The sequence below is a fragment of the Girardinichthys multiradiatus genome, chromosome 1 (genome assembly GCF_021462225.1).
Source record: "Girardinichthys multiradiatus isolate DD_20200921_A chromosome 1, DD_fGirMul_XY1, whole genome shotgun sequence".
In the NCBI taxonomy this organism is placed as follows: domain Eukaryota; kingdom Metazoa; phylum Chordata; class Actinopteri; order Cyprinodontiformes; family Goodeidae; genus Girardinichthys; species Girardinichthys multiradiatus.
In genome coordinates, this window is record NC_061794.1 from 42,970,221 (window position 1) to 42,986,560 (window position 16,340).

At 42.7% G+C, this 16,340-nt stretch overlaps 1 protein-coding gene across 1 annotated transcript in view; it reads left to right on the forward strand.

Moving 5' to 3' along the window:
- LOC124867812 (probable phospholipid-transporting ATPase IIA) overlaps nt 1-2,233 on the forward strand; it is a 54,440-nt gene extending 52,207 nt beyond the window's left edge. The window contains exon 28 of the mRNA XM_047364445.1: nt 632-2,233. Coding sequence (XP_047220401.1) covers nt 632-768 — 137 coding nt within the window. The 3' untranslated portion in view covers nt 769-2,233. The remainder of the gene's footprint in view (nt 1-631) is intronic.
- The last annotated feature ends 14,107 nt before the right edge of the window (nt 2,234-16,340 follow it).

Here is a 16,340-nt window from a genome sequence, read left to right on the forward strand (position 1 = left end):
GTAAACATTACGTCCCTACCCAGGAAGTTATAGAGGAGGAAAATGAAACTAATCTGAGCCAGAGCATAGAACCACAATCCATAGAATGTGCCCCATAGTCCTACGATATCCCTGCTTTGGTCAACACATTCTAATATCGCCATATCTCCCATGTTCCGTTTGTTTTTCTATACCTTAACATAAATGGCAAGATAGGACAGCGACTGCCACCAACTACAGGTGAGTGCAGCAGCTGGTTACCATGGAGACTGTGGACGTAGTCTGGTGAAGAGACTTTTGCTGATAAAAGAATGAAAACGTGCAGCTCCTCTTTTAAATGCTGCTTGATTCCCCGAAAAGAACCAAGTTTTTTTTGTTTTGTATTCTAAAGGTACGCAGATCAATCACACCATTATGACCAGCATCGGTAACCTGTCCAGTTACCTTTTCACTTATCATTGGTCAAATGTTATTCCTAATAAGTGTATATGAAATGAAAAATACTTATTCTTTGTTTCAACAAAGGATTGTGAATAACTGAGAAGCCTAAAAGAAACTCTTAATGTTTACTAAGGGGTTGATGAAATTTGACCCACTCAGAGTTGTTGGCTTGTGCTCTTCACTCTAACCTTTGCTTCTTCCTCTGAAACAGATGTGTACTTCATTACCACGGTGTCGTTCCTGTGGAAGGTGACTACCATCACGCTGGTGAGCTGTCTGCCTCTGTACATCCTCAAGTATCTGCGCAGACGCTTCTCTCCACCCAGTTACTCCAAGTTGACCTCCTAAAAAAATTAATGAACTCTCTGGCCACGTTGACTGAAAAGAGGAATCCCTCATCTTCACCTCTACTAGGGATCCAAACATTTGTTCTGAGAAGCCCGTTGGCGTGGACAGATAGTTTACTAACAGGGTTTTTCAGTGAGAAAGCAATGTTTATTGCTCTGTGTTTGATGCATGACTTATCGATGGCTTCTCTTGTGTGGCAAGCTCCTGCAGTAAGTGGTGGTTCAGATTAAATTGACCTGATTCAACTAGTTATATGAAACAGATCTATTGTCAGTGGTCATGTATGCATTAAAAATGAGACATGAGGGAAATAAAAATTCAAAAACAGTTGCACAGGTTCTACAGACCCACTTCGTTTTATAAGGGAACAAGAAAAGTGGGGATTTGGCTCTAAAGTACTGCATAAATAACACACCTACTTATTTTGAGAAAAAGTGAGATTGGTGTCTATTTCTCACTCACAAGTTGATTCACATTCTCCTCAGACAGCAACTTGTAATTGAAGGTTTAGAATTATAAAGTTGCAATGGTTTTACAGCCTAGGCTTTGCTAAAACAAGACATGATTAAATAAGCGTATTTGCTGATGCGTCACCCCGAAGCTACAGCTCAGCACGGCGGAGGTGGTGTAGCCTCCTATTTTAGCATGACCTCTGGTGTCTGATGTTAAATCTGTCCCAGCGTCTTTATTTGGACGTTGACTTGTTGGTGTTTGTGGAGCGTGGTCAGAACACTGGTGGGCTCTATGCCGGGGGCCCCTCTGTCAGGCTACACGTCGCCGGAGGGCAACACTCAACCTCTATTGTGGTGGGCCGGCTGCGGCCGCATTCTCAGCCCTGCATGATGACTCACTTTAACGGTGACCCAAAGCCATAACTGAAAATACACCAGTGACTGAGCGGCGTCTTGAGGCACAGTCTGCGGAGCCCCATCTCCTCTAACATCTGTGAAATACCGAAAGGGATCAAGTAAAAATCTCCATTATTATGTGAATATGGTCTCTTAATTATTAACACTGCACTTTAACAAAACCTAATGTGATGCTACACTCAGATTTCATTTCACTCGCGTTGTGATGAACTGTAAATATTTACCACCTAACGGTAACATGGCCACATGTATTTATTTTGCAAATTTAAAAAAGGGTAACTAAGCATGAAACTTTGTACAAACGGTGCCATAATGAATATTTCTTTTCTGTTTTGCTATGTTGAACTGGATTTATAATTCATTTGGATAAAACCTGAATTCTTTAAGCTGTTTTTAACTACTCTCTGGAATATTGTTTTTTATGTTGCAACTGAAGTGAAAGCGTTAATGATGCTGATATAATTTGCTTGTATGTGTAAAACCTGTCTTTTATGTTATTCTGTTGAATTCAGTCATGGGAGCTGAACAAAAAAGGGAGAAATGTGCTGATGTCAATATTGTGATGATTAATAATAAATATGGGATTTTTTCATGTCTTTTTTTTTTTTTATTGTGGATAGTTTTTTGTTTTTTCTTTCCTTTTTGATGATGTCCTCCAAATAATGGGCATTTCAGTTGAAGATATAGTTCACTGCACGTTTGTTTATCCATGTAAATGGTAAAGTAAAATTAATATTTAGTTTGGATTTTATGTTATAGAACAACACAAAGTAGAACATCATAGTGAATTGGGAAGAAATCATGCAATATTTAAAAATAAAAATTTTAAGGCAATGTACATCCACTATAGAAAAAAAATGTTTTAGTGGTGCTTTATAATGATTTATTTGAAACATTGGTTTCCCAGTAATGAGTGACAACATTCAACTTCATTACATTTTATTTACACTCACCTACACTATTTAGAGAGTGGGGCTAAAGGTGCTTAAATATTATTTCTAAACGAGGTCTATTAACCTCACGTAGGTGACCATGATTACCCAAACCTGGTAGCTTCTCTTTAGCAGCATAAAAAGGATTCGTTTGAAATCCCTCAGATGACTGAATAATATGTGCAACAGAATAAACCAAGGAAACGTGTTTCTCAATAACTGCAGGGGTTTCAAACAATTTTTCATTAGTGCAAGCTATTCAGATGCAATGCCAGTTTGCCAAGTTGGGTTAGGAAACCCAAACTGTCCCCCTCAGATGAAAGGAAATAGGTCAGGATGTTTAGGAAATTAACTCAAGCCTACCATGAACAAAATGGTGCTGGAACACCAGTGTTACTGCCCACATTGAAGCCAGTTTTACATTACCATCAACGGAGAGGCTGCTGACCTAGAAGAAAAGCGCTGCTCCAAAATCAACACAACTGAAGCCTGCCAATACAGATGGTCCAGATGCCTTCTGGAGAAAAGTTGAAACCGTTTGTTCACACTGGCAAAAAATACGATTGAATAAGTCAAGGTGAAGTAGCCTAACATTTACCTTCTAGAATGTTTTTCACAAAGCTTTGACCTCAACCCCATTGAAAATTCGCGGACTTACCTGAAATATCAGGTCCATGTCAAAAAAACAAGTTTAAGTTACTAATGCTGTCCAGAACAGCGGTCATATATCCAATCAGAATTGTTGAAGCTGTTTGAGGTGCTTCTCGCTAGGGGACATTTAAACAAGTAGCAGTGAACATGACATATTTGAGTCTGTGTGGATTAAAGAAAACCCACGAAAAATGTTTTTTAAAATCATTACAGTTGTACTCATTCCACCCCAGTTTAAATACAGTTGAAAGTCTAGAAAACAACATTTAATGGAACAAACATGCTTTTAAAGCCTAGGCCGTAACTCATATGGCCAAAGGCACACTATGTCAAGAATTTCAGAAAATGTTTATTTTATGAACTTCTCCACATTGATTGCATGCAGCAGTTGAGTTTGAACTGACAGCATGTCAGAGACAGTTCCTCTGCAAAAGCAGTTCCTTTTAAACTGGTTCCAGTTCAGTTTCTGATGAGGTGTGAGTTACAGATGAAACTGGAGCAGAATGAGGAGGCTGGATGTTTGGCCCTCTTTCACCAGAGGAGGGTAGCACTAATGCCAGGACACACATGCTGAGAATCATGCAGTACACTTAGGCTGAACACTTTTTAAACTTTCACTATGAAATACAAATAAAATCTCATCTTCCTCTAAATTAATAGAAAGCTTCTGCATTTCACTCGTGTTTTGTCAGAAGTAATCAGAATCAGAAAAGCTTTATTGTCAAGTACGTTTTTGGACATACAAGGAATTTGTTTTGGCGCAGTCGGTGCAATACAATACAAATTAAACAGTATAAACATATCTACAATATAATATAAATATATGTGCACAGTTTTAAGTGAGTGAGAGTAAATATAGAGCAGTATTGGATGCGAGAGCGGTACAACAGTGCAGGTGATCAGTGTGCAAGTAAAGCAGGAGTCCAAGCTGAGCGTTAATGTAACGCATAGAGTTGCAGGTTACAGGTGTCCTGTCAGCAAAAAAGGGGGGGTGTGGGAAAAGGGAGAGTGTCAGGGTGGTTTCTGGGCTTTGTTAACAAGGCTGGTGGCAGATGGGAAAAAACTGTTCTTGTGGCGTGAGGTTTTGGTCCGGATGGACCGCAGCCTCCTGCCAGAGGGGAGAGTTTCAAAGAGTCTGTGACCGGGGTGGGAGGGATCAGCCAGAATCTTCCCTGCCCGCTTCAGGGTCCTGGAGGTGTACAGTTCCTGGAGCGACAGTAGACTGCAGCCAATCACCTTCTCAGCAGACCGAATGACACGCTGCAGCCTGCCCTTATCCTTGGCTGTAGCAGCGGCGTACCAGATGGTGATGGAGGAGGTGAGGATGGACTCAATGATGGCTGTGTAGAAGTGCACCATCATAGTCTTTGGCAGGTTGAATTTCTTCAGCTGCCGCAGGAAGAACATCCTCTGCTGGGCTTTCTTGATGAGGGAGCTGATGTTTGGCTCCCACTTGAGATCCTGGGAGATGATGGTTCCCAGGAAGCGGAAAGATTCCACAGTGTCAATTGTGGAGTCACAGAGGGTGATGGGGGCAGGTGGGGCTGGGTTCTGCCTGAAGTTCACAACCATCTCCACTGTCTTTAGAGCGTTGAGCTCAAGGTTGTTCTGGCTGCACCAGTCCAACAGATGGTCCACCTCCCATCTGTACGCGGACTCGTCACCATCAGAGATGAGTCCGATCAGGGTGGTGTCGTCCTCAAACTTCAGAAGCTTGACAGACTGGTGACTGGAGGTGCAGCTGTTGGTGTACAAGGAGAAGAGCAGAGGAGAGAGAACACAGCCTTGGGGGGAACCGGTGCTGATGGTCAGGAAGTCAGAGATGTGCTTCCCAGCCTCATATGCTGCTTCCTGTCAGACAGGAAGTCAGTGATCCACCTGCAGGTGGAGTCGGGCACACTCAGCTGGAGCAGAGCTGGGCCGATGGTGTTGAAGGCAGAGCGGAAATCCACAAACAGGATCCTGGCGTAGGTTCCTGTGGAGTCCAGGTGCCGGAGGATGAAGTGAAGGGCTAAGTTGACTGCATCATCTACAGACCTGTTGGCTCTGTAGGCAAACTGCAGGGGGTCCAGGAGGGGGTCGGTGATGTCTTTTAGGTGTGAGAGCACAAGGCGCTCAAAGGACTTCATCACCACAGAGGTCAGGGCGACGGGTCTGAAGTCATTAAGCCCTGTGGTCCTTGGCTTCTTGGGAACAGGGACGATGGTGGAGGACTTGAAGCAGGCTGGCACATGACATGTCTCCAGTGAGGTGTTAAAAATGTCTGTGAAGACTGGAGACAGCTGATCAGCGCAGTGCTTCAGGCTGGCTGGTGAGACAGAATCCGGACCAGCAGCTTTCCAGGGGTTCTGTCTCCTGAAGACTTTGTTGACGTCCCTCTCCTGGATGGAAAGAGCCGTCTCCGGTGTGGGTAGGGGGCTGGTGGGGGGGAACTTCAGGGTGGGGGTTTTAGGTGCCAAGGCCCCTCTTGAGGTTGGGGAGGTGGGGGTGGTGGATTGTGGCTGCAGGTGTTGGGGGGTGTCGTGGGGGATGGTTGCAGGACTGTCCCTTTGTCTTTCAAAGCGGCGAGGCGTCGGTCATTGATGGAGTGGGGGGCTTTCAGCTTGTCGTTGGTGATCTACTTGAGCCCTTTCCAGACAGACGCAGAGTCGTTGGCTGAGAACTGGTTTTGGAGCTTCTCAGAGTACAGTCGTTTGGCCTCTTTCACTGCCTTGCCAAACTTGTACTTCATCTCTCTGTATATGTCTTTGTCCCCACTCCTGAAGGCCTCTTCCTTATCCAGTCTTAACCTTCTGAGTTTGGCTGTGAACCAGGGTTTGTCGTTGTTGTAACTCACCCTGGTGCATGATGGTACACAGCTGTCCTCACAGAAACTGATGTAGGAAGTCACAGCCTCTGTGTACTCCTCCAGACTGTTGGTAGTAGTCCTGAACACATCCCAGATGAACGAAGCGAACTCACGGGGGGAATAGAAAGGCTTACAGTTTATGATGAAGGCTTCCAGGTCTGGAGAACAGTGCTGCTGAATCACTGTCACGTTGTTGCACCAACCACGGTTGAGGTAGAAACTGATTCCTCCACCTTTCGCTTTGCCGGAGAGTTCCGTGTCTCTGTCCGCTCTATAGAGCTGGAATCCTGCCAGCTGCAGCGCAGAGTCCGGTATTAATCCACACAGCCACGTCTACGTGAAGCACAAAACTGCCGATGAATAAAAGTCCCTGTTTTTCCCCAACAGCAGTTGTAGTTGTAGTAAAGGTTGCATTGTTTTTTAGCCAGGAGGGTATACAGGTTCAGTTTGATTTGCAGTCATAAAACCACATTTTTTAATGCCCTCAAAATATTTCCTGTCAGTCATTTTCTATACCGCTTTTTCCATATTGGGTCACGGGGAAGCTGGTGCCTTTCTCCAGCAGTCTATTGGCAAGAGGCAGGATACACCCTGGACAGGTCACCAGTCCATCACAGGGCAACACACACAACCATGCACACACACACCTAAGGGCAATTTAGAGAGACACCAGTTAACCTAACAGGCATGTCTTTGGACTGTGGGAGGAAGCCAGAGAACCCATGCATGCACGGGGAGAACATGCAAACTCCATGCAGAAAGACCCCAGCAAGGAGTCAAACCCAGGACCTTCTTGCTGCAAGGCAACAGTACTACCAACTGTGCCACCCTGCAAATGTTTCCTGTGTTCATTAAAACTATAGACTGTTCACTTTGTTTCCTAATCTTCCACTGTTGAAATGCATGTGTTTCATCAATAATGAAGCTATTATGGTGAATTAGCCCCATGAACATAGAAACTTTCCCTCCAGGATTAACAGAGCTGCCCACTAACCTCAACGTTCTGGGCTTTCTTCCTCTCTTGAAAGCAGCTATGGACCCCCAGTTGGCTCACTGTCATTAGCCTGGTCCAAGTCAAAGTGATTTCTCAAATTTACTTTGCATTTTACAAACTCGGGATTTTCAAGCTTCGAATAGAAGCAGCTTACTGTCATTATGTAACATTTCCAGTGTAATTATTACAATTTTGTTTCATTTTATCTTCAGCACTTTAAGAGGGGAATCTTTTTTTCCATCTTGGAAACATCATACATGAGGCTCCCAGGGGAACAGTGCAAGAAAGAGCGGCAGATGATAATGAAGCTGCTTCAGAACTCACCACCCACTGTCAGAGCAGCAAAGATGCATTATGGCATGGAAACATGTGTGGCTAAACAAAGGATATGGCCTTTACTATTTTCACTGAAAGAATCTTAAAGCACCTCTAATCCTGAACTCATCTTGACCTCTGATTTATTTCTAAGCTGCAAAGCAATCACTAAATGTCTGTGAGGCTAATCAAGCCTCCTGCAGTCCCTGAGGATGTGCATGTGTAAGTGTTCAGAAATAGTCTTCTGATTTTTATCGCCACACTGTTATAATTCTGGAGCACTGAAAGAGCTCCTAACAGTGCGTCAGTGTCAGAGAGAGGACGCAAGGCAAGAGTCTAGGACTGAGAGTGAATGTAGGGACTATGGGAGAAAAAGCTAGAAGGTTGGCTGACAAGATGCAGAAGAGGAAAATGTACTGGGTTCAGGACACCAGGTGGAAAGGCTACAAGTTTAGATCTGGGTTCAAGCTGTTCTATCATGGTGTGGATGGGAAGAGAACTGATGTAGGAGTTATCTTGAAGGAGGAGTTTGTTAGGAATGTTCTGGAGGTGAAAAGAGATAGATTAATAAGTTGAAGGTGTGATGTTCAGTGTTGTTAGTGGCTATGCCTTACAGGTAGGATGTAAGTTTAATTCTGGAGCAAGTTAGATGAAGTGATGCAGAATATCCCTAGAGGTGAGAGAGTGGTGATTGGTGAAGATCTCAATTGATAAGCTGAAACAGGGAATAGAGGTGATGAGGAAGTGATGGGCAGGTTTGGTATCCACAACAGGAATGCAGAAGGACAGACATTGCAAAGAGGATGGAAATGGCTGTTGTAAATACTTTCTTCCAGAAGAGGAAGAAACACTTACAAGAGTGGAGGTAGGATCACACATGTGGATTACATCTTGTGTAGACAATGTAATCTGAAGGAACTCTGACTGCAAGGTAGTGGTTGGTGAGAGTGTTGCTGATAGCACAGGATGGTGGTGTGTAGAATGACTCTGAAGGTGAGGAAGATGAAGAGGACAAAGAGGTAAGTGGTGGAAGCTGAAAAAGGAAGAATGGTGTGTGTCTTTCAGGAAAGAGTTGAGACAGGCTCTGGGTAGCCAGGCCAGATGACTGGACAACTACAGCCAATGCAGGAAGACAGGTAGGAGAGTACTTGGTATGTCTTCTGGAAGGAAAGCTGATAAGGAGACTTGATGGTGGAATGAGGAAGTACAGGAGTGTCTACTGCAGTGGTGTTCACTGGAATTTTTCCCAGAGGGGCCACATGTGGCCATTGAAAATCTCCGTGTCACACACCAAAATCGAAACCAATGACTGACCTTGAAAAATGTTGTGGTGTTGTACTATTAACAGGAACTACAAAAAACCTATCAGATCATTTGACTTTTGTTTTGTATTTACAAATTTCTATTTCAGATTGACTAGAATAAAGCATTTCAAGTTACACAGCCTACATGTAGAAATCCCTGACATTAAAAAATCCCAGAAGAGAGTCTCTGATAGGCCCAGATGTCCATTTGTCCTTTTCATAGAATCCAGAACAATTTCCAGCACCATGAAAACTACAAAATGATAAATGGCCTGCACTCATATAGCGCTTTATCAAGGCAGAGGACCCCAAAGCGCTTTACACTACAATCAGTCTGCCACACATTTACACGCTGACAGTGGTACGCTGCACTGTAGCCCCAGCTGCCTGGGGCAGAGACAAACTGAGACAGAAGGAACAGGGTTCAAACTGGCAACCCACCGATTACAAGACAAAGATTTTACACTGTCGCCACCGTCGTCCCCAGGATAAACAAAAACAACACAAATGGATGCTCACACAATATTTGATAAACAAAGCTCTAAACATACCCGAATGCTTTACTGTAATGTTGATTTCTAAGATTAATGACCAGTTTACTATGGTGGTCATCACAGAGCATGCATGGGTTAAATGCCCCCGAAGTAAATTATCAGGCCAGGTGATGCTAAATGATTTCTTTAAATATTTGTTTATCTCTTAACATTAGCTACTCACAAACCAGCCGTGCCCTGAGTTGCGAGCTCAAATACATTCAAAGCATTCTGTAGCATTACATAGTCATAACATGCCAAACAAAGGTAAATAAACCAGATACTGTGTGCCACAGTTACATTCAAAGTCATAAAACCAAACTCTTATATAGAATAACATGCAAAGTCCCTCACAAGCAAAATTAAGAACAATATAAATCTAGAACATGACATACCTCACGTCGCTGGACAAGGGTGCAAAACTTCTGCAAACATGTAAATGCGGCACTTTTAAGCAGTTTGTTCATTTTCACTTGAGTTGAGGTCGGAGTATTCCAGACGCTTAATATTAGCCTGCTTCATCCATTCCAAAACAAGTTTGATGTAGATTTGGGATCCTTGTGCTTTTAGATCACCTACTTGTGGTGAGGTGTCAGCTGTTTGACCCAAACTGTTTAGACTGAAGAAAACTAGTTAGAAAGTTCGGCAACAACCCAGGAGCAAGTAGGGATCAAACAAATCAGAAAGTGGAAATTACTGGAAGTCCAGTCAAGCGAGTTTAACATTAACACCGACTAAGACGGTGCAACCAAGAAAGAGGAACATTCAAACGTGGAAAAGCCAAATGTGTTTTAGAAAAAAAAAAGATTAAGCTGTTTGGTTACAATGACAAGAACAATGTTTGAAGGAGTCAAGATGAGGCTTTCATATTTAACAGCACTGTAACAACTGTCAAGCATGTGGCAGTTGCATCATGCTGAGGGTTTGTTTGGCTACCAGTGGTACACATTTATATGGGTTTTAGAATAAACAAAGCAGGTCAAATATCCAGCCTGTATTATGCCAGGATCTTGATGGCTACGATAGGTTAGACACATCTGTCCAGATTTTAGAGGCATGTGTATGTATATATTTAAGCCTGTGTGTATAATTTTGACCCTATGTGGATTAAAATCAAATTAGTTGACCCGTCTTTTAACATTTATTTGTGTATTCAGTCATACATGACTCCACCGTGTAATCAGAATGATTCAGCTACATCATTAAAAAAATCCAAGTTAAAATGACAGCCATGCCCATGATGAATGTGTAGCATTCAGACACCATACATTTATTTTATTAAATACAATTCTTAAAAGCTTGGAAAATGTGGGTGGCAGCAAACCTGGGGTCACACTGGTCAGGAAAGCCCTGGTAGGAGGAGGTAACAAAATGAACACAGATATGGTCCAAACACCCCATCAAAACAGCCTGCATAGATGCAGAAAGCTGTTTTGACATAACAGAAACCACTGAAAGGAGATGTGGAATGACACCAAATAAAGAACAAGACACTGCAAATGAATTGTTTACTACACAGTGTTATTGCTCTATGCAAACACTGGATTTTGGCAATGACAAGCCCTTCTCAGAGAAATTGCAAAGCATGAACACACACCCTCTTCTGTTTCTATTTATATCTCAATGGGCCTGGAATGCTTTGATTTGTCTCAACACCCACAGTTCTTAAAAAAACACTGAGAATGAGCTTCCCTCCCTGTCCCAATGAGCCCAGATGATACCGGTTAATGCCTCCAAACCCAATTTTACAAAGCCACCTACTTAAAGACGGACTGGATTAGATCCATCTTTTTCCCCCTCAAAAGAGGGCGTGGGTGTGTTGTGATTGTGGAGGCTAAATCGCAGGCAGTTGTTGTTATGAATATAGTTGTAATGGGAGGGGTCAGTTTTGCTTTTAGCTGAGATGCTGAATAGGGTTATTTTAGTTTGTTTTGACTACCAAATATAGACTCTGTGCATCCATTCTGAGCTGATTATATACCCAGAGTGATGGTGCAGTTTTAAGGCTATAGTAAGGCTGAATAGTTGTGACAAGTGGAGGTGGGTTAGTTTCATGGGTTTGTACTGACAAGGAAACCCCTATTATCTTGTGTACCATGACACTGAAACTAAACTACAAACATTTTGAATTTTGTTAAAAGAAAAGAAAGGCCTATTGACTGTTGATGTAAGCAGATTCTATGTTGGTGGAACCTATTAGTGCATTTATAAAATTTGGAAAAAGAAGGAACATGTTTTCCAGGGATCTCAACTTGTGGTAGGAAGGAATAGATTCCTTATTTCTCAATTACATGCCTCCGCCGCCCAAACTGTCAGCGGTAGTCACCGTGCCACCGTATCGCCCTTCAATAAACTGTTCAGAACTATGTGACAAATTTCTTTTTATTAACAAGGATACTGTTTCCTGCTTTTTGTGTCACGTTCATGATACTTATATTATTTGAAGACATTTCCACTAATCCAAATGATTTCATCCACAGGTTTGAAAGTCAGGCAGCTCTCAGTGAGTGCAGAATGAATCACTTTTTACCACCTCGGTATGACTGAGTGAGTTTAGTCTATGTACCTCTTATGTTATGATGTTTTGTCACTTGGATTAAGGAAACATCTGTATGCTTTGTATGAGGTAAAACTTTCTTTAAAATCCAACAAAACAAAATGTCTCATTTGGTAATTCCTTGCAGGTAACAAAGGAGGTTATTCTAAGCCTGCACTGTTTCTATGACTACAGACTGTAAAATTGTGACAGGTGACAGTACTTTAAATCAGACAAATAGTTACAAAGAGTCAGTAGAGAACAGGCAGCCTTCTGCAGGATCAATAATAAGTCTTGGATCTGTTGTAGCGTAATAAAGCATGTATGTGAGATGAAACTGTTCTGTAAATATGATGCTTGTGAGTCACCGGAAATGTCTCCACCACCAAATCTATCGAGGCACAGAAGGATAAAGAAGCTGCTGTTACAGTTAGCTCTACTCAATACAGTTACATGCAAAGTATGTAGCATTGATCCATGAGTTTAGATTGGGTCGCTGGGATAGGTCCAGAACTTTGTTGCACAGCACTTTGGTCCAACTATTGGGGATTTAAATGCATATACTTCATACATAAACTGACACTGACATAACCCAGACATCCTTCTCACTAGTGACAAGTTTCAGCTCATTCTAGGACACGTGTTAAGCTCCAGTACTCGAGGGCCGATGTCTTGTAACATTTAGAAGCATTACTGCTTTAACAAACCTAAATCAAATAATCAGTCCTTAGCTGGACTCTAGATGCTGAGAAAATAATTCAGGGTACAATTTACCTTTTAACTGTTGAGAACCATGGCCTCAGACATAGAGGAACTGACACTCTGAAGGTTGTGGCCTGCAGATAGATATTATGTGCAATAAAGCAAAGTAACCCTGAGGTTCTCAAACAAGGCACCAGGACCTGGAGTAAAGGGTCTGAGTCCAAATTCCACTGGAATGAAGCTCGGCAAGATGTGCCTCCAGAGAATGCGACCACAGCTCATGCATTGGTAATACAGATCAGACACTCCGTTGTTGTATAACAGTCTTTTGAAAAGGATACCTATGGTCGTCTGTTCTTTATTTAGTCCTAGAGCAGAGCCAGCCTTCTTTACCGCATCAAATTCAAAGAAGGCAATCAGCCTTTATTACCTAAAAAAGACTGGGTTCAACTTTTACTTAGAAAATTGGGACAACTGCTGCTGTCCTATGATTGATTGTAACTTATAAATTAATTGGTCTTTAATAGGTGATTCAGTTACATAAAGCTAACCTAAACAGTAAAAAACACACCTTAAATGTAACTTCATAAAACTAAAATAAAGCCAAAATGAAAAAAGTTGAAATACACCCCAAATCCCCATAGAATTTAAATAGGGTTTATCTTAACTATGTATCAATTCAACAATGACTTTCCTGTTCCCATGCAACAACTTTGTGTAATTCCCGTTATTCTGTGTTATGTCTCTGCGTGTGTGGTTGAGTTGTAATTGTTCGGTCCATTGGTTAGAAAACTGGCCAAAGAAAAATATTTTCCTGAATATTACATTTTTGAAAAATAGTATTAATACAGGGCTGCATACTGGTGCAGTTGGTAGCACTATTGCCTTGAAGCAAGAAGGTCCTGGGTTTAAATCCCAGACTGAGGTCTCTCTGCATGGAGTTTGCATGTTTTCCCCATGCATGTGTGGATTCCCTCCGGGTACTCTGGTTTCCTCCAGCTTCGGTCTCTCTAAATTGCCCTTAGATGTGAATGAGTGTGTGCATGGTTGTTTGTCTCTGTGTTGCCCTGTGATTGACTGGCGACTTGTCCAGGGTGTACTCTGCCTCTTGCCCGTAGACCGCTGGAGATAGGCACCAGCTCCCCTGTGACCCACCGTGGAAGAAGTAGGTATAGAAAATGGATGGTATAATATAATTTGCTGACATTTATGAACCTTATGTCTTACAGTAATAAATTACTGACATGTTAATAAATGCAATGGGTGCATTTGGGATACCACTTGTTTCCTATTTTTTTGTGAATTCACCAATTTTGTTAAATATTTCCTGTTAATGTCATTATTGTTACATTCCTGTTTTTCTGTCCTTATTGTAAAGACATACTAACAGCCTTTCCAGATTATGCCCTGCTACTACACTGCCTGGCCAAAAAAAAAGTCGCTACCTGGATTTAACTAAGCAAATAGGTACAAGCCACCCATTTGATAATTACTGCATGGACGATTATGTTTCAGTTGGCAACAAGTTATTTAACCCCAACTGGTGCAATGAGTTGCATCTCATTTCTTAAACAACCATGTCGAAAGACACATGCCGTGGTCGTGGAAAAGATATCAGTCTGTTTCAGAAGGGTCAAATGACTGGTATGCATCAAGCAGAGAAAACATTTAAGGAGGTTGCAGAAACTACCAAAATTGGGTTAAGAACTGTCCAATGCATTATTAAAAACTGGAATGATAGTGGGGACCCATCGTCCTCGAGGAAGAAATGTGGCCGGAAAAAAATCCTGAATGATCATGATCGCCGATCACTTAAACGTTTGGTGAAATCAAATCATAGAAAAACGACAGTAGAACTCTGGGCTATGTTTAATAGTGATAGTAAGAGCATTTGCCTAGTGCCTACTGTACAAGCCTGTGGGAGCAGTGCAATGATCTGGGGTTGCTGCACTTGGTCAGGTCTGGGTTCAGCAACAGTATGTGTTCAAAGAATGAGGTCAGCTGACTACCTGAATATACTGAATGACCAGGTTATTCCATCAATGGATGTTTTGTTCTCTGATGGCACGGGCATATTCCAAGATGACAATGCTAGGATTCATCGGGCTCAAATTGTGAAAGAGTGGTTCGGGGAGCATGAGACATCATTCTCACACATGGATTGGCCACCACACCACACCTGGTCCAGACCTTAAACCCATTGAGAATCTTTGGGACATGCTGGAGAAGGCTTTGCACAGCGGTCAGACTCTACCATCATCAATGCAAGATCTTGCACCTCAACTGGCTCCTCTCGATGTGGAGGAGCAGCAGCTCTACACCGAGCTCCTCCCGGATGGCCAAGCTCCTCACCCTATCTCTAAGGGAGTGCCCGGCCACCCTACGGAGGAAGCTCATTTCCGCCGCTTGTATCCAGGATCTCGTTCTTTCGGTCATGACCCAAAGTTCATGGCCATAGGTGAGGGTAGGAACGTAGACCGACCGGTAAATCGAGAGCTTCGCTTTTCGGCTCAACTCTCTTCCCCACAACAAGCCAGCACAGCGCCCCCATTACTGCGGCAGCCGCACCGATCCATCTGTCGATCTCCCGCTCCATTCTTCCCACAGAATATTCTGCATATTGCAAAGCATTAGGGTGAGATTTGCCGAGACAGCAGCAGAGGTAAAAGTTGACACTTGTCCTTGCTTCTTGAATTATCTTCTCCACAAGTGTGGGTCATTTTCTTATCAAACTTCCAATGCAAGGATTTAAAAATCTCAGTTGCACATGTTGTCCTTGGAAAAGTCAGGCAGGGCAGTGCTCTGACCCAGACAGACCTACCCCAATGAGCTGTTTTACAGTGACGGAAAATCCTGCATGGACGTCTGAAAAAGAAAAAGCTCGGCCGTCTGGGCACAGGCAATTTTCCTTTCTCAAGCGGCGGCCGTGATCATTATACTCATTCATATTTTGAGTTGCATAAGAGGTCTGTAACTGTGGAGGAATTTCCATCTGGTAGACATAGCTGCTGGAAGGTTCTCCCCAAAATGTCGGGCTCAGGCCTCTGCGGTTTACAGGCTCACTGCAGTAACCTTGTTCTGCGCACCGTTTAACGCAAGCCGCCTCACTCAGACTAATCCATGCCTCAATCTGAAACAGATGCTCTGATTACTTTCTTCACTTCACACATTTCCTCACAGAAACCAGGGACTGAGAAAACAGATGTAAACACAGGATCTTCCACTGAGGTTAAAGTTGTGACAAAACAGATGTCAGGAGTTTAGACTGCTTCTAGTTCTGCTGGGCTGAAGCTGTGCTACACGTGTTAATAAGGAATATTTACCTGCTTTACTAAAAAGTCTGTTCTGGAAGCTGAATAGAGAGCTAAGGCAACATAAAGTTGTTTTTTTTTTTTTACAATTTGCCAAGTTACATGTTGCTGCCAGCACTATATGTTCCACTCTGGGAATGGTGTGTTCATGGTTATGTGTAGTGTGAGCTTTTCCCACAGATTCAGTGGAGCAAAAGGTAGTCTACATGGCTGCAAACAGGACTTCTTTTGGATTTCTTTGCAACAATGGCATCCGTCTTGTCACTGTTCCATAAATTCCAGATTTGTGCATGCTAATTGCTGTTCACTCCACAAGTTCTCCCAGCTGAGCAGTGGATCACTGCAGCTCCTCCAGAGCTACTCAGGCCTCCTGCTCCTCTCATTAATCATTTTTTACCCAGCCTGTAAGTCTAGATAAACATTCATGTCTTGGTAGGTTTGCAGTTGTAATGGATTGTAAACTATGGAAAGTTCCAAGCTAGGGGAGGTTTTTATCACTTAACCTTACTTTAAACATCTCCACAACTTTATCCCTGACCTGTATGGTGTATTTAATGATCTTCCTGATGTTGTTTTT